The 24,047-nt window shown below is 39.0% G+C and overlaps 1 protein-coding gene and 2 long non-coding RNA genes across 6 annotated transcripts; 1 reads left to right on the top strand and 2 right to left on the bottom strand.

Annotated features, from left to right (window-relative positions):
• Nucleotides 1–3,061: 3,061 nt before the first annotated feature.
• On the bottom strand, nt 3,062–7,199 carry LOC110886417. 2 transcript variants are annotated; one of them, XR_004869907.1, is made up of 5 exons: nt 6,988–7,199; nt 6,211–6,480; nt 6,076–6,132; nt 4,677–4,864; nt 3,062–3,393 (listed from the first exon to the last, which is right to left on the bottom strand). It is a non-coding gene; the product is annotated as an uncharacterized LOC110886417 (long non-coding RNA). The 2 variants fall into 2 exon arrangements; XR_002562816.2 differs by lacking the exon at nt 3,062–3,393 and having other exon boundaries at nt 4,504–4,864.
• LOC110886415 lies at nt 4,283–4,841 on the top strand. The gene is made up of 3 exons (XR_002562814.2): nt 4,283–4,373; nt 4,458–4,514; nt 4,587–4,841. It is a non-coding gene; the product is annotated as an uncharacterized LOC110886415 (long non-coding RNA).
• A 3,243-nt stretch (nt 7,200–10,442) lies between the features above and the next one.
• On the bottom strand, nt 10,443–12,868 carry LOC110886405 (F-box/FBD/LRR-repeat protein At1g13570). Of its 3 annotated transcripts, XM_022134193.2 has the most exons (5): nt 12,678–12,868; nt 11,322–11,990; nt 11,155–11,253; nt 10,917–11,072; nt 10,443–10,849 (listed from the first exon to the last, which is right to left on the bottom strand). In XM_022134193.2, the coding sequence occupies exons 2-5, from the start codon at nt 11,952–11,954 to the stop codon at nt 10,559–10,561; spliced, it is 1,179 nt and encodes a 392-aa protein (XP_021989885.1). In that variant the 5' UTR covers nt 11,955–11,990; nt 12,678–12,868; the 3' UTR covers nt 10,443–10,558. The 3 variants fall into 3 exon arrangements, with proteins under 3 accessions (XP_021989885.1, XP_021989886.1, XP_035834657.1); XM_022134194.2 differs by lacking the exon at nt 12,678–12,868 and having other exon boundaries at nt 11,322–12,020; XM_035978764.1 differs by lacking the exons at nt 10,917–11,072; nt 12,678–12,868 and having other exon boundaries at nt 11,322–12,020.
• Between the last annotated feature and the right edge of the window lie 11,179 nt (nt 12,869–24,047).

Genomic DNA, 24,047 nt, shown 5'->3' with positions numbered 1-24,047 from the left:
GGTGGTGGCCGGCGGTGCAGGCGGCGGCGACCGGCGGAGAGCGGCGGCGGCGGGCGGTAGTGGCCGGTTTGGGTGTGTGAGTTGAGAGAGTTTTTTTGCAATCATCTATCACTAATGCAAGACCCAAACCGATTTAAATAGGACATGGAGAATATTGCATGAATTCTCATTAGCCGAAATGTAGGTGCATGCCAAGTGTTGGAGAGAGACTTTGCATGAAAAGTCATTGGTGTAAATCTAGGTGCTCGCCAAGTGGCGACGCAAGAGTATTCTTGTCCCACCCGATTTACGAACCCGTCTCTCAGTTCAATACCCGCGTATCGTTCGTAATTACCAGTTAAATTAGTTAAGTGGATTTTAGTTCGTTGACCACGGTGAAACTCTTACGGGTCAAGATCCGGTCGGCAGCGTTGACTTATCGAATCGGACATAAATATCCAACAGCTCCCACTTGGACGGTTTCTGATAAGATCTCAACGCAGACAGCTAGCGGTGCTCTAGCTACACATAGTTGCCCCCAACAGGTCATGACACTTTAAAGTTACTAACCAAGGTATCTTCCCTTTAGCAACGGCTTGCTACTTGAAGACAATAGACTTATGGCAATCGTTGTCATCTATCCCTTCTGTAAACAGATGGTTGTTTCTATATGACAGCCCCTAGGCTATAGGGTACGGTTATGACCTTGTGATCACCATGACCCTCCACGTTAGTGTCATGTAACACACCTCTAATCCACCATCCAAAACCACTACCCTAAGGGGTGTAGTCATGACCCAAACCACTAGCCCTTTATTTATTTTAGTTTATCTTTGTCTAAAGAAAAAAAGAAAATGATTTTTTGAAAAAATAACAGATCAAGATAAATATATCTGGTGATGGAGATGCTAAATAATAATAGAAAAGACACATTCCTTTATACTTTAGAAACATAGAGAATCCGATATGAATGCCCTTAAGGTAAGACATCAATTTGGTATCTCTTCACTGTATTTGAAATGTGGAAAAATTCCTTCGTCATTTAATATATTGTTTGTTTGACACTCTTAATACGTGAACTTGTATATGTCGGTCTGATTAAGTACGAAAACTTAAACAATAAGTTTTTAGGTATAGATAATACTCCTAAGGCCGCCCGGGGCGGTTCGTTAAACTATCATGGAAAGCATAAATAACGCGTTATTTCCCACCCCGCTCCAAACGTCCACGCGTGATAGTTTAACGAAATCAGATTTTCGTGATTTTTTCAAAGCGTTATAGTTTTTTTTTTTTTTGTGAGTGTAATTGTTGGTTGGGGGGAATTGTTGGGTGTGGTGATGAGTGATGACCACCCCCACTAAAAAGGTTGTGAGTGATGGAAAAATGGTTGCTGACATGGCGTAACTTGATTGGTGCTTGTGAGTGATAGAATTCTATCACTAGTGACCACCCCCCTCCCCTAATGCATAATGTAAATATATATTATATAGACTAACGAGCCCACTCAAGTTCATTGAAATCAAATATCAACTTAGGAGACCTGGGGATGATAAACTTCACAAACTCCATTGAAGGCTTCGAGTTGTTAAAATTATAAATCACTAATTCCTTCAGATGCTCCATCCAAACATCCGAGTATTTTTCCAATATACCAGAATATATCTTATTTTCATCCTTATACTCCAGTTCAGCAGCCTATAGAAAGGGTTGTCATTATTTTTCTCAGTAGATTTTGGTGAGAATTAAAATAACATAGGGTGTTTTCTATTGTGATTTGAGGGAGTGTGTTGATTGTAGTTGACGACAATCGTTGAGCTTTAGTCGGACGTTTAGCTTTCATCTTAGGTTGTTATTGTCAGATTGATACTAAATAACGCTGCACATAAGCTGCCAAATACAACATTAGGAGAATGTATAACACAAGAAAAAGGTCATACATCAGTAGTGACCATATTCATTCCAATTTATAGTTTATCTGGTGAAGCCTATATCAGTTTATAGTCCAGTTATCTACTTCTGCTTATGTTTGGATGCGACAGATGACAATTATATACGATTTTCATTTCAATTTACAGTTTAATACTTAGCTAGCACCCACAACAAAAAGGCAGGGTTATCAAATAATGAGCTAAACTTGCTACACTCTAGTTTCATCAGTTAATTATTCTTTAAATAATTATTATAAGCATGAAACACTCCACAGCATTAAAGAGATTATAACAAGTGCAAGCAAAAGAAACACACCACAACCATCTATCCTCACACACTTTATATTATAGCTTTTATTTTAATTTATATATGTGACATAATAACTTTGGAAACACCCAGTTATCACACCAATGGCTAAAGAGCTGTTAAATTTGGTCACTATTTATTTCTATCGATTAACACACAGACGCATGTTCTGTGGATGAAAGTAACAGCTATCAAAAAGGGATAGATTTATAACACAATCAAAATGACAGAAATAAACCCTAATCTCACCGAAATAAACCCAAAAGTAAACGAAATAAAACCCTAAAATCAAACATCTATCACTTGAAAAGGAAAACAGAAGAAGGCATTCATAATACCTGAATTGAAATGCGTATACGAGAACCTGAGTGAATGGGAACTTGATGTTGAGAGAAATGTTGAATTACGTCTGCTTATATACGAACCAATGATGGGAGCTTCAACCGATCAAATTTATGGCATATTCATTGAAATTGGACCTTTCGTGTGCTTTTGCGGTTTATCGATGCCGCCGGTTTCACTTTGAGAAACTCCAAATAAATATAGGGGGTGTTTGGGTTAGCTTATTTTGGAGCAACTTATGACTTATTGACTTATAAAAGTTAATAAGTTATTTTTTGATTGTTTGGGTTAGTTTATTTTAAAGAAGTGTGTGTCTTGAGCTTATTTTGAAGAAGTTTGTGTCTTGAGAAGTCATTTCTTGAGAAGTTAGAATTTCTAACTTCTCACTTTTGACTTATACTAGTGGGAAGGCCCGCGCGTTGCAGCGGGTGTCCCGGCTAATATCAGATGCAGTTATGTCTAGTATGTGCCACAACCGATATTCAATACATTAATTTATGTGAGTTTCATATATTTTCAACTGTGTACCTCAACAATGACATCAAAAGAAGTTAAAAGAACTTGAACTTTTACACATCCATTTTCCCTTAGAACTGCCATGATGCCCATCAAAATACCCTTTTAGGTTGCTCTCAAAACCAGCCCTTGATATATATGCTCACCCACCTCCAGGAGCCTTCATCGATTCACCAGTCCTTGATATATATGGTCACCCACCTCCAGGAGCACATTAGTGCACAAGCTGTAGAAACAGCATTTGCAAGCCTATATAGCTCTCGCGTGTGCAACTATTGGAATTGCACATTTGTCAAACAATCCAATTGACACATGAATCCACTACAATAAGCAAAATGAATCTTGAAAAAAGAAGCATTGGGTGTGACGTTTAATGGCATGAAGAGTAACCGAGTTGTCTCGTTCGAGCTCGACTTTTCGGTTCAATAAAATAAATGAGCCGAACCGAGTTATCTCGTCAAGCTCGAGCTCGACTTTTCAGCTCGATAAAATAAACGAGCCGAACTGAGTTGGCTCGTTTAACTTCGAGCCTGAGCTCAATCTGCCTTGACTCGACTCAGGTCTATAACAACCCTACTTGCAAAATGCGACTATTAGTCAAAAGTCTTTAATACCCTTTAATAATTGATATCATTGAAATATACCTCATACACGGTGATTTCTTTTCTTAACTGATCTTCAACTGAAGCCACTGATGTTTCGGCTTCATCGTCTGCCCCCAACGCCTCATTATTAGTTACGGATCATTATTAAGGTTGAGGGGCTAAATATGTTTTCACTAAAGTTGAGGGGCCAAAGTTTGCCAAAGTTGGCTGATGTTGACAAAATAGCATTTCAAGTATACATAGAATTGGTAAGCTAAATAAAGGGAATTGCTAACAATAGCTCTAAGGGTTGTGATTAACAACTAACTTATCGTAACCAATTATAGGTGGCTGGGTAAAAAAATGACTTTTGATGGTTAATGATAAAGTTTATGAGTTGCTGACCATGGTTGAATAATTATTATTATAATTTAAAAAAGATTCTTTTTTTTTTGTTGTTGTAAAAATTAGTTGTTAACCAATAACCATTGCCCTTAGGGCCATGGTTAGCATTTAAGAAAACAGTTGGAAGGAAACAGGTCTTAAGAGGCCAAACGGGTCAAACTTCTTCTAAAATGTAAGTTTAAAAATCAGCGATAGGCTTAATGTTTTGTTTTTTTTTTACAGGTGACAACGCCTTTTCTTTTTAAACTGATTCCAGCTGTTGTACATCTTGGAGTATTATGGCGCTGGTTCACACCAGATATCCCCACAGAGGTGATGAATTTACACACGTGCATGCGCACATGCTATCGTTTGCAACATCATGTGCTAAATTATGACTTGTTATTATTGTTCCAGATGTTATATAAAGGAGAACTGATGCGTTCAGACACTGCCAAGCGTATTAGTTTAATGGTAGACGTCTCTCATGATTTATAACATATCATTAAATATAAATTACAAAAAAGACGTTACTTCAAATCTCAGGCTGTACCCGACACACATATGATACTTGGGATAAATGCAGAAAAGGTTGACCTGATCTTAAAGTCAAAGCCCAAGGAACAAGTTTAATACCTGCACTCTTTCCACCGAGTAAAAAGATAGCCATATACGTACGTACGTAATCGAGCCTGCATCACTATGTACATATATAGATATACCCCTCGGACAATTCTGGTTTCTGTTTGTTATCTTTGTAGAAATTGTCGATTTTGTAATGTAGACAGGGTGATTTTTTTTTCTGTTCAAACGGGTTGCGTATGCTGTGAAAAAAAGAAGAGGTGACAATTCTGAATCAATTGTAGATAAAAAGGTTAATGTGGGTTAAATTTTGTTCCTAACATCTCAAGTTAGTAACTTAAAAAAAGTATTTTTTTTAATGTGAAGTGAAAACACTTCAAGTGGGTCAAAAGTGAAAACAGGCTTCTAGTTCAAGCTTAAAATGTTTTTGTGCACAGTTTTGTTTTTGTGTATATCTCTACTAAATATATGTTTGTTAATTATTAAACTAATTTTAATATGAAGTTTTTAAGACGGATGAACCGATAAAACAATAAAACCTCGAACCCTGTTTGATGACACTTGTAAGAAAACAAAGGTGAACGATAATATAAATCAACATAACAAATTTTTTTGAAGAGGCGCTAAAATATCAAAATATTCTATTGATTTTACATGCTACAAGACTTCTATAAAAAGTAGAAGTGCACCATACAATAAACAAATCCACATGGGTGATGTTTATGATGTTTAAGCCTGGCAAAAAAGACGGGTCGGGTAATGGGTCATATTGTCATAACAGGTTTGGGTCAGTGGGTCACAAAAGGTCATTCCGAAGAAGAATTAGTTAGGCACTTAGGCTCGGGGCAAAACGATTTTGGTTGAAACGGGTTTGTTTTAGAAAAAAAAGTATCAAAAACGGTTCAACCGCATGGGTGATGATGTTAAAGCCTAGCAAAAAGGACGGATCGGTTAACGGGTCCTTACAGGATTGGGTCAGAAAAGGTCGTTTAAAGAAGTATCAGTTTGGTCCAAAACAAAACCGATTTGGGTTGAAACGGGTTATTTTAGAAAAAAAAAAGTATCAAAAATGGGTTTAACCGCTATCTTTGTGGGCTGTGGGTCCCGTTCTAAGGTTAATAGCTTCATATAATATACTCATGGATGTACCAATAGAAAAATATTGTAAAATCATGTAATTTAAGTTGTTATCACTGAATCTAATGGTTGGGTATTCAAAGATACAACCTTGTACATAATATCTACAAGTTAAACATCCTAAGATCAACCTAAATAACAAATTATATTACTTGAGCCTAATGCAACTATCTTTAGAGCTAACAGGTGAAATAGACTACTTTCCATCAAATGTGAGTCACTATACGATGCACATATAATAGCATAAACATATTGCTAACTCATACATTAAAACATTTAATCTCAAAAACCTTAAATTGATAGAGAAGATACATACCAGAGCAGGAACAAGAGATTCAACCTGGATACTTTAACATCTGTCCTAGTTTCAGCTCTGCATTTTTTTACGATAAAAATGATGAAAGTGCAAACTGATTCCCTTGTGAGTCACAATGAATGAAATTACGGTTACCTGTGTTGAGATGCAGAGATCACCACCGTCACTACTGGCATCGCTAAAAACCAATCAATTCCATTGTTTCTGTGGAACCGCATATAAAGCATATCTTTCCATTGGAACCGCATCACCGCAACATTAAAGAAATGAAATGTATAATAACACCAACTGATGCCACTGAACAAGATGAGGTGCAAGAACAGAGCGTGAAGTTGTTGACTCTAGATTATGTTATGTCTATGCATAAACGGTCTAGGCGAATTGCGCAAATCCACTACCCAACGCCTGAAAGACAACAGAACGTGTTATTTTATAACAACTTGGTATAACCCTGTGTAGTTAAAGCTTAAAGACTCAAAGCCCACGCAAGGCGCAAATAATAAACCTTTCACCTAGGGCCAATTCCTGACAATTTTTTTGAGTCTTAGCACCAATTCCCATGCACTGCTCCTTACGCTACTTCCTAAATTACACCCACCTTTTTATAAATAACCCCAATCCATCAAAAAAGAACCAACCGGAAACCAATTTTGCATAAAAATAAATCAGTTAAAGAACAACTTGCTTCAAAAGTATATTTGCAGACACACATACGTATAACCAAATTGAATCCGGCTACATTTGAAATTAGCCAGAAAAAGGAATTCATACTAAAAGAGTAGAAGTTAAAAGCCCTAACCCTAATTATAAAACAGTTTCAGATCAATTATCATAAATATAAGCAGTATTAATTCGGAAACAACGATCAACAAAGCAACCTTAATCGAAACCAAATGGTGGAACCCTACTGACCTGAAAACAGAGCCCCCACAATCCCTTCTCGTTTCAAGTATACCCGCAGCATTTAATTTTCCGTTTCATGATTAATCATTGAAACCTAATTGATTTCATGAATAATTGCTTTCACCTTTTCATTTGCTATTCAATCTGGCGAGAGGGGGTTTCATTATGAGGATGGCTGTTGGGTTTTTTTTGAGGGCAAGTATGGAAATGATTTTGTGTGTGTGAGTATGGTGGATAGGTCAATTTTAGTGTCTTAAAAATTTATGTTCTTCACAATTTTACCCTCACAAAACAAGCATTCATTAATTGTACATATTGCATAAAATGATGGACTTCATGTAAAATTATATGTATATACATCACTTCTCCTTTTTATAATAGTATAGATAAGTTAATAAGTCACTTTGATTCAAAAAATATATACAAACAGAATGTTTCAATGAAAAAACGCGGTCACAATTTTTTTAAATATCAAAATTACTATACAAATTATTTTTAAGGTAATTTTATAAAACTGTCTTGTAAGATAATTTTTATCTTTGTAGGGTAATTTTGAAGAGTATCATAATTACTCTACAAATGATCTTGTAAGCTAATTTGATCTTATAGGTTAATTTTGTAGAGTATCATAATTACTCTACAAATGATCTCGTATGGTAATTTTGAATTGTATGTTGTTTGAAAAACTAGTAGAGAAATTTTGATACACTTGTAGAGTAATTTTGATAATTACCCTACAAGCATATTTTACAAAATTACCCTACAAGATGAAAATTACCCTACAAGATTATTTGTAGAGTAACTTTGATAATTACGTTACGAGAAAATAATTACAAAAATGTCACCGTTTTTTTTTTTCATGCTTTTCGTACGTTTTGTACGATAAGTTACTTTGTACGTTAACTTAACTCTAATATACTAATTGCATTTTTTAAGCCTTTAATATTCTTTATTTTTTTTATTACCAAGCTTAAAGAGTTAAATGCCTGGTTGGTCCATGTGTTTTGCAAACAGTGGCGAAGCTTGACAATAAAGGCTTAAAAAATGCAATTAGTATATTAGAGTTAAGTTAAATGCCGGGCCCCTCTTAAGCTGCGCCCCTGTTTGCAAATATTGCAGACTTGGTCCCGATCCTTCAATAATTACACACTTGATCTCGGTGGTTGTAACTTTTGCACTCGGGTGATCCTTATCATTAACTTATGTTAAATATCTCAATTAAGTATGTGTTTTTTAACGGCAAATTTCTTTTATTCCTGTCGTTTGTGGGACTTGAACCCAAGACCTCCATCTCCCAAGATGTTTAAAGGCTTTGTCTTTGCCAAAGAACTATCACCCCATTGGTAATTAAGTATGTGTTAAATGAGTAGATTGTCATTAAACTAAAAAAAACAAAAACACTTAGAAAAATATTAAAAAAAACAATGGGGTTAACCCCTCATCTTCTTTTTGCCTTTCACAAACACCACCTCACCTTTAACCCACCGCCTCCGCTGTCTCCTTCAGCCCACCACCTCCACCTCCATCTTCAACCCACCACCACCACCACCATCACCTTCAACCCACCAACACTACAACCTTCACCGTAACCTTTAACCCACCGCCTCTATCTCCACCATAAACCCACCACAACCTACAACCCACCTCCTCTGTCGTCACTTCAGCACACCGCCTCCACCGTAAACTCACCACCACCACCACCACCTCCAAACATCCGAGTATTTTTCCAATATACCAGAATATATCTTATTTTCATCCTTATACCCCAGTTCAGCCTATAGAAAGGGTTGTCATTATTTTTGTCAGTAGATTTTGGTGAGAATTAAGATAACAGATTTACCTCTTGCACAATGTGCTCCAAGTTTGGGGAACATTTGAGCAAAACAACAAGAAAAGTTAAATGATCGTCGACATCTAAAGACATTTCTTTGAAACAAAAGTATTTGAGGTGGATTAGTGAGGTTAAAAGCTCTTCTGGAACAAAAGTTGAAATCCCCATTCCAATCGTCTTCTCAAACACATGAGTTTGCTCAAATCGTCTACTTACCCAAATCATCTCCTTTGTTGTCGGTGACTTACCAAACCGAAACCCTATACTTTTTTTTCAGATCTAGGGTGTTTATGGAGACGGCCATTGATGAAGAGGAGACGGCGACAACAACGACGATAAAACGGCAAACAGGTAATTGATAAAATGGCAACGACCATTGATGAAGAGGAGACGACGGCATAACGGCAATGGCGACGGCGATTTCCTTCGATGCCGGAGATAAAACAGCGATTTCCTTCGACGCCGGAGATAAGACGGCGACAAACAGGTAGATGATAAACGGTGACGGCGATTTCCTTCGACGCCGGAGATAAAACAACGAACAAATCTTTTCTTTTCTTTGATGTCGGCTATAAATGTGAGAGAAAAAAATGTTGAAGAAAGTTTGTTTGATATCTCAGATGAAGGTGAGAGAGAAAGTTGGGGATAAAAGTTTGATTATGATTATTTGAGAGAGAGAAACGGGATTTATGCAATCAATGCAAAATGGAAATTACACATATACCCTTTTTTATTTAATTAAATGGAAAAAATTAACCAAATAATTACCATCATGCCACTCACTTTAATCTCAAGATCATAAAAATCAAGGGCTCAGATCAGTTCACGCAGTTCACTCTTGGGAATTTGTTCACGTTTGAACCTAATCCTATATATGGTGGGGTTCTAGAGTGAACACCTGTGTATTTGCGAACTGAGTGAACAAATCCTGGTCATTGATCTACACACGTGTATGGCCAGGATCTCATCATCAAATCGTAAAATACACTAGTGTATTTGAACACCAAATCCTGGCCATTGATCTACATACGTGTATGGCCAGGATTAGTTCACTCAGTTCGTAAGCTACACTAGTGTTCACTCTTGAACCTAATCTTATATATATGTTGTTGGTTTTGATTTGTATTTTATTGTAGGCCAAGGTTTATTGGTTTAAAATACTTCATTTTTTTGTGCCCGTTTCACTTTTGTCAGTATGGTTTGTTGGTTTACATCTCTAATAAAGTAGAATTTCCTATTTAGGCTAAAGGGTGTGGGGTCATGGTTGGAACATGATTCGTCACCTAGGAATATGAATGGCATATTACACCACCCCCTTGCTTGATCCACCATGGTTTGCATAGATTAAACCATGACAACCATAGTCGTCATTTCCATTTTTAAAGAAATCTTTTTCTTTTTCTTTAGACAAAGATAAATTAAAATAACTAAGAGGCTACTGGTTTAGGTCATGACTACACCTTTAGGGTAGTGGTTTTGGATGGTGAATTAAAGGTTGGTGACATGACACTGACGTGGAGGGTCATGATGGTGATGAGAGTCATGACCACACCCTATAGCCCAAGGGAAGTATATTATATATTTTAGGAGATAATTTCAACACTGAAACACAATGCTACAGAATAATCCAAGCTAAGATATAAACCGAATATATATAGAAACACAAATATGGATATCGTGAATACCAGCATCCAAAATAACTAACTAATATAAGCAGAAAAAAACACAGAAAAACAAGTAGCAATACGACTACTCATCATACTTCTTTACAACGATTTGCACCGGTGACACGCGTGGGGCCTGTAAGAGAACTTTTAACATCTCCAACTCTTCATCCTTCTCATGAACCACACTACTTATCAACAACACCTTCTTCAACTTAGGAGACCTGGAGATGATAAACTTCACAAACTCCATCGAAGGCTTCGAGTTGTTAAAATAATAAATCACCAATTCCTTCAGATGCTCCATCCAAACATCTGAGTATTTTTCCAATATACCAGAATATATCTCATTTTCATCATTATACCCCAGTTCAGCCTATAGAAAGGGTTGTCATTATATTTTTGTCAGTAGATTTTGGTGAGAATTAAAATAACAGATTTACCTCTAGCACAATGTGCTCCAAGTTCGGGGAACATTTAAGCAAAATAGCAAGGAAAGTTAAATGATGGTTGCCATCTAAAGACATTTTTTTGAAACAAAAGTATTTGAGGTGGATTTGTGAGGTTGAAAGCTCTTCTGGAACTGAGTCTAGAACAAGCTACAATAATAAGCAAACAAAATTTTACAACCAAAGTTTGATTTTCTTTTACTTATATATTATGTGGAAAAACAAATATTACCTGATGGGCACAATACCCATAGATAGTCAGATCTTCAATCACATGTAGACAATCAAATAGCTCAATAATTGTGCAATCTTTATGACCGATAAATCCTAGCTGCAGTAACTTACAATATTCAGATAAGTTATAAGCCCATGAGAATAAATATTCAAGCGAGAACTTACCAAAGTGAACCTCTTAAGTGATGGACAATTAGATAAAATATGAAGAAGAGCTTTTGTTGAGATCTTTACTTTTATCAAGGATAAGCTTCTAAGGCTACCAAATACACTGACTATTGGTTGATGGTCAATAACAACATAATGGAGATCTAGGTCTTTTAACTGATGCATAGAGAAGGCACATAAGGGTAACTTATACGAATACATATAATCAAGCGCAAGTGTTAATTTCTTGACAGTATGGTTCCTTGATAAATGAAATATTATTTGATCAAGTTCATAAAAGCGGTAGCTTTTGTTCGAGTGAAAGGTGAACTCGTGTATTGGACCCTGGCGCATTAACAGAACTTGGTGTATAGCATTAAAAAGTTTACACCTTTCGTCCATGTTTTTCCGTGCACTTGCTATGTCAGATGGTAGCTTCTCTTTGTTTTTTCCTTTGGACAAAGTAGACGAATCAAACTCAAGTTTGGGAATTGTGGTCCACTTGTACCTCCATTCCCTTGAGAGGATACTTGTCCGTGCTGCCTCTCGAATAGGTAAAAAACATAGGATGTTTTCTATTGTGGTTTGAGGGAGTGTGTTGATTGTAGTCGACGACAATCGTTGAGCTTTAGTCGGACGTTTAGCTTTCATCTTAGGTTGTTATTGTCAGATTGATACTAAATAACGCTGCACATAAGCCACCAAATACAACATTAGGAGAATGTAAGAAAAAGGTCATACATCAGTAGTGTTTGGATGCAACGATTATACCATATTCATTCCAATTTATAGTTTATCTGGTGAAGCCTATTAGTCAAGTTATCTACATCTGCTTATGTTTGGATGAGACAAATGACAATTATACGATTTTCATTTCAATTTACAGTTTAATACTTAGCTAGCACCCACAACAAAAAGGCTGGGTTATCAAATAATGAGCTAAACTTGCTACACTCTAGTTTCATCAGTTAATTATTCTTTAAATAATTAAAAGCATGAAACACTCAACAGCATTAAAGAGATTATAACAACTTGAAGCAAAAGAAACACGCCACAACCATCTATCCTCATGTTATAGGTTTTATTTAGTTTATATATGTGACATAATAACTTTGGAAACACCCAATTATCACACCAATGGCTAAAGAGCTGTTAAATTTGGTCACTATTCATTTCTATCGATTAACACACAGACGCATGTTCTGTGGATGAAAGTAACAGCTATCAAAAAGGGATAGATTTATAACACAATCAAAATGACAGAAATAAACCCTAATCTCACCGAATTAAACCCAAAAGTAAACGAAATAAAACCCTAAAATCAAACATCTATCACTTGAAAAGGAAAACAGAAGAAGGCATTCATAATAATACCTGAACTGAAATGCGTATACGAGAATCTGAATGGATGGGAGCTTGATGTTGAGTGAAATGTTGAATTACGTCTGCTTATATACCAACCAATGATGGGAGCTTCAACCGATCAAATTTATGGCATATTCATTGAAATTCGACCTTTCGTGTGCTTTTGCGGTTTATCGATGCCCCCGGTTTCACTTTGAGAAACTCCAAATAAATATAGGGTGCTACTTTCTACACCCCCTATTTACTTTTTTCACCCCCCTCCTCTCATATACTTACAGGTGGGGCCTGCGTGGGACCGACAGTTTTCCTCTTACAAGGGGGGTGTAATCAGGAAGGGGGGGGTGTGTATAGAATGGGCCTAAATATACTACTGATAACTTTTCAAAAAATATATACAAACAGAATGTTTCGATGACGCGGTTACATTTTTCGTAATTATTAAAATTACTCTACAAATGATTTTTAGGGTAATTTTGTAAAACTGTCTTGTAAGGTAATTTTTATCTTTGTAGGGTAATTTTGAAGAGTATCATAATTACCGCCTCCACCTCCACCATAAGCCCACCACCTCCACCTCCACCATAAGCCCACGACCTCCACCTCCATGTTTTTCCGGCAACGACGTCTTGACGACACAGAAGTTGAAAGAGAAGGTGGTGGAGGTGATTGGGTGGTGATTAGGGGTGGTAATTGTGCCTGGTTGATGGATTGACAGATTGACGGGTTACGGGTTGGTGGGTTGAAATGTTCAACCCGAACCCGACCCATATTATTATTCGGGTCAAATATTTCAAACCTAACCCGACCCATATTAATTCGGGTCAACTCGAACCCGACCCGTTTAACCCATATCTTTAAATGAGTGATACAAGTTGACGATATGAACGAGTTGTTCGGTTTTAAGCGGGTTATCGATAGCATATATAATGATGAGTATGAGTGTGATAAATAAAGAATATAATGTGTCAAAATTAACATTATTATAACTAACCATGTAAAATAGAAACCAAAAAAACAAAAACAAAAATATCAAAGATTTTTTATCTAAATAGTTAAACGGGTTAATGGGTCAACCCGTTTTTATACGTGTCAACCCAAACCCGACCCGTTTTTATACGTGTCAACCCAAACCCGACCCGTTTTTAATACGAGTCAACCCATCCCGAACCGACCCGTTTTTTTAAACGAGTTGTGTTAGTCGACCCAAACCTGTTTTTTTCGTGTCAGGTTAACGGGTCATGTTAAGAATTGTCGCCCCTAGTGGTGATGGGTCTTCGGTGGTTTTAGGGAAGAGAGAGAGAAAGCGCTATAGCTGAGGAGAGAGAGAGAGAGAGAGAGAGAGAGAGAGAGAAAGGGGGGAGAGAGAATTATGCAGGTTTGGGGTAGGACCCGTAAACTTTTATTAAGCTATTTTTTATTTGTTTTTTTAATAAGGGTACTTTGGTCATTAACACACACTTAACTGAGACATCTAACATAAGTTAGTGATAAGGATCACCCGAGTACAAAAATTACGACCACCGAGATCATGTGTGTAATTATTGAAGTCTTGGGATCAAGTCTGTAATTTCTACAAACCACAGGGACCAACCAGGCATTTAACTCAAACTTAAACTTCCAATGCACATTGAATGATTATTGTTACTAGATGATTCAACTCGCGCGTTGCTGGGGGATGGATGGCAAGGGGAATTCGATCTGTATTTGTTCGGTTTATTTCAGTACTCGTACATAATACAGCAAACAGAAAAGAAAACTTAAAAAATAGTGTCATGACCTCTTGGCGTTCTTGGCAACTTTGTAATAAAATCCATGGAGATTTGTTCCCATTTCCACTTGGGAATCTCTGGTTGTTGCAGAAGTCCTGAAGGCCTCTGGTATTCCGCTTCAACCTTAGCACATGTTAAACACCTGCTCACATAAACAGCAACATTGCCTTTCATCCTAGGCCACCAGTAGTAATCTTAAAGGTCTTGGTACATCTTATCCGCTCCTGGATGGATAGAGTACCGTGATTTGTGAGCTTCATCGAAAATAACTTTCCTCAACCCTCCAAATAGAGGAACCCAAATCCTCTTCTCAAAGCATAACGTTCCTTCCTCGTTTGGCACCAATTGCTTCTCCATCCCACGGAGATATTCTTCTTCAAGGTTTCTTTCCTTAAGAGCTTCTTTCTGTGCGGCACGAATGCGCAGAGAAAGGTCTGTCTGAATAATCATCTCCAAAGCCCTAACCCTTATGGGCTTGATCCTTTCTTTTCGACTTAGGGCGTCGGCGACCACATTCGCCTTCCCTGGATGATACTTTATTTCGCAGTCGTAATCATTCAACAACTCAACCCATCGTCTTTGCCTCATATTCAACTCCTTCTGGTTGAATATGTGTTGTAGGCTCTTATGATCTGTGAAGATCGTACATTTCGTACCATAAAGGTAGTGTCTCCAGATCTTTAATGCAAAAACCACTGCGCCAAGTTCCAAATCATGTGTGATATAGTTCTTTTCGTGCACTTTCAATTGGCGTGACGCGTAAGCAATAACCTTTTGGCGTTGCGTCAACACGCAACCCAAACCTTGACGTGAGGCGTCACAGTATACCACGAAATCATTTGTACCTTCCGGTAGTGCTAAGATTGGCGCATTGCAGAGCTTATCTTTCAATATCTGGAACGCTTCTTCCTGTTTGATTCCCCAATCAAACTTCTTATCTTTCTGCGTGAGGAGCGTCAATGGTTGAGCGATCTTCGAAAAATCCTCAATGAACCTTCGATAATAGCCAGCCAAACCCAAGAATTGTCGAATCTCGGTTGGCGTCTTTGGCGTTTCCCAATCCTTAATCGCTTCGATTTTGGTTGGATCCACATGGATTCCATCTCCATTCACCACGTGTCCAAGGAACTGGACTTCTCGCAGCCAAAACTCGCACTTAGAGAATTTGGCATACAGCTGTTCCTTCTTCAGCAGCTCCAGAATAGCTCTTAAATGTTGTTCGTGCTCAGCCTTTGTTTTTGAATAAATCAAAATGTCGTCGATGAACACAATCACGAACTTATCCAAGTACGGCTTGCAAACTCGATTCATCAAATCCATGAAGACTGCAGGTGCGTTTGTCAACCCAAACGACATAACTAGGAACTCGTAGTGTCCATAACGAGTTCTGAAGGCTGTCTTCGGGATACTTTCCTCTTGTATCCTTAACTGATGGTATCCAGATCGAAGATCGATCTTAGAGTAAAAGCTTGAACCTTGGAGTTGATCGAATAAATCATCGATCCTTGGCAAAGGGTATCTATTCTTGATCGTCAGCTTATTCAACTCCCGGTAGTAAATACACATTCGGAAACTACCGTCCTTCTTCTTGACAAACAGGACCGGAGCTCCCCAATGCGAGAAGCTTGGTCGGATAAATCCCTTGTCTAACAACTCTTGAAGTTGTGTCGACAGTTCTTGCATCTCAGACGGGGCAAGTCTATAGGGTGCCTTAGCCACAGGTGCAGTGCCTGGGACTAAATCGATGCGGAACTCTACTTGCCTCTGAGGCGGCAATCCAGGCAAGTCCTCTGGGAAGACTTCTGGATATTCCCTCACGACAGGGATGTCTTCGATCTTTGGTTCTGCAGCTTTCTTGTCTACAATGTGTGCCAGAAAGGCAGCACATCCCTTCTGCAAACACTTTCGCGCTTTGAGGCAGCTGATAATTCTTAACGGCGTATCACGCTTCTCTCCGTGAACCACAATTGTTTCACCATCTTCGGTTGGGATACGAACAACCTTTTCGTGACAAACTATCTCCGCCTCGTTGCCTGATAACCAATCCATTCCTACCACCACGTCGAAGCTTCCCAGCTGGACTGGTAGTTGATCCAGAGCAAACTCACGCTCTCCCAATTCGATCACACAGCCTCTGACAACTTCATTGGCTTCTACTAATTTTCCATTAGCCAATTCGATTAAGTACGGAATATCTAACTTACTAGCGGCTAACCCAAGCATATTCTTAAACTCTAATGATACGAAGCTATAATCGGCACCAGTATCAAATAAAACGGATGCATAGCGTTGGTTTACAGGGAACGTACCAGTAACGACATTGGGGTCCTGGCGCGCTTCCCTCGCTTCGATATTGAACACTCTTCCCCGGGCTTGGTTCAACTCTAGGCAGTTCCTCTTGTAGTGCCCAACATCACCACAGTTAAAGCATCCAGGTCTTTGCCCGTTTCCACCACCATTTCCAGCTTGATTATTCCTTTGGTTACGATTCACAGCACCCGCTTGATTCACATTGTTGCCTCGATTCCCATTACCTCCATTGTTTCCTTGTGGGCGATTTCCATTCCCACCCCGGTTATTGTTTCTGTTTCCAAATCCTCCTTGGCCTCCCTGGCCAACAGTGGCCCAACAAGAATCCTTCAAGTGGCCAGGTTTCCCACACGCTTCACATACTTTCAAACCACACCGGCCAGAATGGTGACGTTGGCAGGTGTTGCACTTGGGTTGGGTGCCCATATATCCCTTTCCTTTCTTTCCACTACCAGCTGTAACCTGAGCTGGCGCGCTTGGCTCTACTTTTTTAACAACCCCACTAGTGCCTTGCTTGAAGTTCGAGAACTTCCGTTTGTTACCTCCGGATGACTCGACGTGAGTCTCTTTCTTCTTTGCCTCGACCTTATCGAACTTGTTCAGGCGGATAGCCTCCTCGGTGAGAGCCACGCTCAGATCAATTGCCTTAGTAATTGTTGCAGGCTTGGAGGAGGTCACCATGCTTATGATTTGTGGAGCTAAACCCCAAATGAAGCGTTCGATTCGCTTGAATTCTGGAGTGACCATATAAGGTACCACATGAGATAAGTCATGAAACCTCTGAACATACTCTGCGATCTTCGGACCTTCCATTTTCAAATGCCAGAACTCAGTTTCCAATCTTTGGATTTCAGCGCGAGAGCAATACTTTTTGCGCATTAGTTCCTTCAGTTCGGTCCACGTTAGTGCGTGCAGTAGCTTCACCAAGTGTCTGCACTTGCAAATTCCACCAAGACAGGGCTCCATCCAAGAATAGCCCAGAAATGTAGGTGACTTGCTGTTCTGGTGCACATTTGCTCATGCGGAGAACAGATTCAGTCCTCTCGGCCCAAGGAACGAAAGCGACAGCACCTCCGGTGCCATCAAAGTTGACAGGCTTGCAGTCTAGAAACTGCTTGTAGGTGCACCCTGCACATATGTTACAACATATGAATGGCATTAGCAACCTTGCTAAAGATATCCAATTAGGTCATGGTATGTCTTAATGACTTAGTATTACCATGAGGTGGATTGTTGTTGCCAGTATTGCCAGAGTTACTTCCACTAGTCCCTCCTTGAGAGGCGGCGTATTGCGCGATGGCAGCAGCGATGATTTGCTGGAGTTCTGCCTCATTGGTAGGCATCGGCGTTTGACGTCTCGGCATCTCCTAAAAGATGTGTTCGCGTTGGTCAGGCCATAATAAAGCGTACGTATATAATAACAGTAATAATACATAACATCTCATGTTATAAATAAATCACCCATATCGATAACCTCTGTAATGGTTGAGGGCTTCGAGGTAGTAACCATGCCCCTGATCCGGGGTGCAAGTCCCCAAATGAATCATTCAATCCTTTTGAATTCTGGTTTGACTAAGTAGGGGACGACCCTAGACAAGTCGTGAGTTTACTGGACGTATTCAGGAATCTCTGGTCCGTCCATTTTCAATTCCAGAACTCCACCTCAAGCTTCCGGATTCCAGCCCTAGAATTGTATTTCTTCTCCATCATTCCTTTGAGCTCGTCCCAGCTCAGTGCATAAGCAGCATCTGTGCCAAGGGTCTGAACCTGAAGGTTCCATCATTAGAGTGTGTCATCTAGAAATAACCCCGAGGTATAGGGAACACTCTGTTGGGGTGAACCGTTACTCATTCTTAGAATGGAGTCAATCTTGTCGGACCAACGAACCAATGCAATGGCACCTCCTGTTCCGTCAAAGTTCAAAGGCTTGTAGTTCAGGACCTGCTTATAGGTGCAGCTAGTTGGAGGGTTATTTCCAGTAATGCCATCGTTGTGCTTAGAGTGAAGGGCTTCATGTCGTGCATTTGCCTGTGAGATGCGTTCTTGCAGCTCGGCTTCTGTCCTTGTCAGTGTACTGGTGTATGTGACACGTCTGGGTGGCATTCTCTTCTGTCGAAGTGGTATGAAGCGGGCTAGACAACATCTCAATTGTCTATGAGATACATAGCACTATAAGCCATCATGTAATCACCCAATTTTACACGTAAATATACTCAATGTATGAGTGGGGAAATAAATTTCCGAGCCTTCACATAGGCTTGCCAATTTGGCTTGTTGCTTGTAATAGAATGAACTCGAGGCTACATCGCTTTGGTTATTCGTGTTTTAGTTATTTCCTGCTACATTGGTTTTCATTAGCTTGACCCGCAGAGTCCACCAGGATTTCTTTGCACTACAAGTTGTTATTACGTGGGCCCCTGTAATAATAAATTGTCTTGCACAGTTACCACAATTTTTTCTCGTCCAAGCAGATGACCAATCAAGGAGCAACAGCAGGTGCATCGGCATGAACAGGGTCATGCTCCAATGCGGGGTCGGGAGCAACGCCTGGCTCAGGGGCCACAACCGGCTCCGGATCAACAAACTCCATCTCAAAATCAGCTGGATCAACAAACATAGGGTCGATAGGGACTACAGAATCCTCCAAGGGCTGGTCTAAGCGTATGAACTCCATGCCGTGGTCTGGATCAAAACCAGGTGGAAAAACAGGATCATTCTCAATATCGTGATCAAACTCAAAGCTGTGTGCGGGAACTGGTGCAGCTGATGATGCCATATCAGGGTCGGCGTCGTGTGAATGATGTTGCACTCGACGCCACAGACTCAAATGGGTCTGGGACAGGTGAATGGGCATGAGCCTCTTCTTGCAGGAGCGTCAGCAAGCAGCAGGCTATCACCAGCAGCAATAGGCCTCGCCCTCAAATGGGTCCTCCTCTAATAGATCGTTATCGTCGTCAGAGACCACGTCGGGGGGCATATCAACAACGGGATAAGCGGCAAGGGGCACAGGAGCAGGGATTACCGTGAGTGGCAAATTCCCAACAAGATGGCCATCAGTAGGCTCTGCTACGTCATCGGGCAGCGCAAAAGGGCTGAAAGTCGTCATTGTCTGTGCCGGTAGTATCGGAAATGTACACCTCGTGCTCCGATGAAACTATGTCGTCTGATACTATGGCCATAGGATTCGTAGTGTCCATCTTTCTAGTACATGATGAAAGCATGACGTTTGTAACACAAACACATATACGTATAACAATCAATCATATAAACACATAAACATGTTAGTCAACAATAAGCAATCAAATAATTCTCCTAGTCCCACTAGCATCCCAGACTGACTTTCCTAGTCCCACTAGCCAAATTCTCCCAGCCTCTCAGACTGCTCTTCCTAGTCCCACTAGCCAAATTCTCCCAGCCTCTCAGACTGCTCTTCCTAGTCCCACTAGCCAAATTCTCCCAGACTCTCAGACTGCTCTTCCTAGTCCCACTAGACAACTACCTCGATCTCTTAGACCGAGCCTCAGCCTCCCAGACCGAGCCTCAGCCTCCCAGACTGAGCCTATAAATAATAAATAATATGTGCTCAACATTTGTTTAGAAAAACGTTTTGGATCTGGACTTAAGTGGTATGCAGTGTAAAAATGTTTTCGTGAGAGCCCTAGTGATCATAGTCTAGACTCGAGAAGGAATCCTAGTTCGCTATGATCAGAGCTCTGATACCAAGTTGTCACACCCTGGCTTTGCGGAAGCGTGGTTAATTTTGGTGTGACTTCTTAATACCATAGCTTAACCATAACAAGCTATATGAAATAAAAACCATGCAAGATCATCCATTTAATTAAGTTTTAAAACCAAATACAACAACATTGTCTCAACGGAAACACATCCTAACAACATAAACAGCGTTCAACAGACACAAACATCAACATGACATAAACATAGTTTAAGGACTGTGACTTGTCCAGGAAAGAGTCACATCCCCTAAACCTGGATGACCTCGAAACTAGTGCAGCGGGAAAACGTGTCATACCGCGCCAGATCCTTTAATTCCCTGAAATACATGTAAGTTGAAAAATCAACAATAATGTTGAGCGAGTTCATGTGTAAGTGAGTAAGTATAACCTTTGTAAGTATAAAAATCCTGGTATGTAGCAAATAAGGAAAAAAAGAGATCACCAATGGTTTGCAAGGCCATTGATATGTGTGAAGTGCAAGTAGGGAGACTCAAACCTAGCGGATTTATGCGTTGGGCACAAAGTCACCCCGAGGTCCGTACTGTTGAGCCTGGGGCTGGGCTCGCTACTCCCAGATAGATCTACCGCTCCTGTCCCTCGGTCCTACCCTGAGGATTAATGGCCTCAAGTTTCCGCCTACCCACTCACATGATCTAAGTAGTAAACCTCCTTACGCTAACCATACCATGTATAAAGTATTCGTAAACATTGTAACATGTATTTCACCCCCGCAGTTTAGAAAACTGAAAACAGTTAAGAGAAAAGGGGGACATGAACTCACAGTGGTGCGTCTCTACCAAGTATATCTCCTGATCAAGCAGCTGTGCGACGACCTACACGTACTAACTCTATTAGACGGACGGCCGTGCCTTAGCTTTATGGTTTAAGTTTTTGGGAAATAGTTAGACAACTATTTCGTGTTTACATTCTGTATATACTTGGTAATTATTTTCCTTCCCAAGGATGGGGGATTTAATACATGTGCGTTCGTATAACTTCGGAATATATTATTAAGTCTCACTTAATATATATTTTACTTTTTATTCCAAAATATAAATATTCTTCCCAAAAATATTATATTTTAATACATATGATTTTCCCAAAATAATACCTTGGCAAAAATACGCGTTCATAAATATTTTTCCGAAAATGCGTAACTTACGTTTTAAAGATCGAGTGGTAATAATAATTACCGGTGTAACTTAAATAATTATTGCGAAGGCGTTCGTATTATTTTGGAGTCGTTAACACGGTAATATTATTTTTACCCTAAAAATAATATTTGTATAATTCACAAAATAATCATAAAAAAATTCACACAAGTGTTGTTATGAAAATATATACTAAATATATATTTATCAAGTTTTATTTTGTGAAATCTCACCTTCGATATTTTGTAAATAAAGTCGTGGCGAAATCTATAATTTGAAAACAAGTCAAAATGTATTTCTAACACTTATAGTGAAAATATTTCTAAGTGTTAGGTTTTTGGAAAAATTTCGCCAGAGTCTCCCCTGTAACTGGAGGTGGCCACACTTTCAAGCGTATCATTTTCTTTTATAAATCAAACCAACAATCTTCTCATCCAATCAAAACAACGTTCAAAGCATCGAACTAGTCAATAAATATGTAAATCGCCAGAATCACATGAACTTGTAGTTTTTCCAAAACTATGAAGTAAATCCCATTACTTTTAGTGGATCTTTATATAAATCAATCCGGTTTCATAAAAACCTCGCTTTTAAAGAAATTCTATCTTTACAACTTTCTGTAAAAATTGACAAAACTAGTTCTTTGTCGAAACTTAGTGTTACACAAGTGTTTACACACTTGTGTGTTTTAAAAATCATTCTTATTAGTGTAAGATCCGTTTTTAGAAAATAAGATTTCTTTGACACTTGGTCCTTTGAAAATACCGCTTGTAGATCCGTAGATCTACTAGTTTTAAACACTATTTCACAAGTAGAATCGTTTTTACACAAGTTCATGTTTCGCGTGTGGTAGAGTTTCATCACCTAACCCTTGTTACACTAAAACAAACTCTATGTCATGATCCATGATCATGACCAATCCGGGTTAAACGATGATCCGAGCTACCACATCATAGATCGGCACTAAATAATCATACAAAACAAATCTTACAAGATTTACACAACAATCTAGCTTTCAACCATCATCTTTAGCATTTTTAGTAGACTTTTACATATCATCTTGTATGTTTACGAGTTTTAACCGTCATATATCATTTTAACCATTTTAAAATAGATCGAGAGTGTGTTTCAAGCAACTTACTACTGGCTCGAGGCTAGGGAAGATTCTAGACGCGAAATGAGTGGATAAAAGCAATGAGATGAGGTCCTTCGAGTTCCGAATGCACCAAGCCTCCTCGTATGTGATCCTTAGCACTTGTATGATCTTGAAATATCTTGAACAAAATCGAAAAATGGATGGATGATATAGGGGAGGTTCGGCCGAGAGCTTAGTGAAGAGAGGGAGAGAGTTTTGGTGGTGAGTTGTGAGTGGAAAGAATGATGGATTATCTCTACTACTTATAGACAAAGTTTAGGATTATTAACCAAGGGATCATGTGCTTTCTTGATATGGGACAAGTATAAATAAAATAATCATATGAAGGACAAGAGGTGTCCCTCTTGGGGACGGTTTGTTTAGGGGGGGGGGGGTTAATCCGGTTCCATTTCAACCATTTAGTTAGTATATAGTTAGGTTAGTTAAGTTAGTTTAGGGATTAACCCGGTTATTAGTGTGTTGTGCATTACAGTGGGTGTTAGGGTATTCAGGGACCCTAACTGGCTCGGAAAAAGATAAACAATGTAAATGGCAATATTTTCCTGTTCCGGGTAAAGTCCGGTTGTTCGGTTGGATAGTAATCCGTTAAAGCGCTTAACAAAGCTTTAAAGTGTCGTTATTATTAATTTTTAGTGACACAACTTATTTCCGACACTTTGGAAAGTGTCTAGTAATATTTTTCACATGTTTTGGCACTTTATTAGTTAGCTAAAAGCTGAGTTGTTAATTAAAGTGCTGAGTTTTGTACTTAGAGTACGTTTTTGGCACATCCTGTCACTGTAACTTATTCCTAGAGACGCGGTTCTACAACCCTTGTATCTCTACACTCACTATTAGTGTAGCAAACTATCTCGGGCTCATACAGGCCTTAGAGGCAGTGTCTGCCTGATGCTGGCTAATCAGCATGTTCAATAGGTTATCCGTTCATTGTGCTACTGTGCTTTTGTGCATCATGTTTGTCACTAAAGTTCAGCATGTAAATAATGTAGTGACAGTAAATAAAGTATGATGCAGGTATGTGCATATATCAGTAATCAAGTAGCAGTTTATCCATAATTTCAATCAAGCACAGTAATTAAGCAGTAATTAATTATTAATTAAGTCGTACGGATACCTGATTTAGTGAGGGTTGTCTTTGATCATGTAGAAATCTGAACCGCCAGGTGTTTGATAAAACGCCTAAATGAGGGTTAAAATGTTAAAAGTTGGGTGAAAACGCAGATTTGACTATGTTAGAAAATAATGCATTAAAGCTTATG

Source organism: Helianthus annuus, chromosome 10, assembly GCF_002127325.2.
Source record: "Helianthus annuus cultivar XRQ/B chromosome 10, HanXRQr2.0-SUNRISE, whole genome shotgun sequence".
NCBI classification, from domain to species: domain Eukaryota; kingdom Viridiplantae; phylum Streptophyta; class Magnoliopsida; order Asterales; family Asteraceae; genus Helianthus; species Helianthus annuus.
This window is presented reverse-complemented; position numbering and strand designations above follow the sequence as displayed.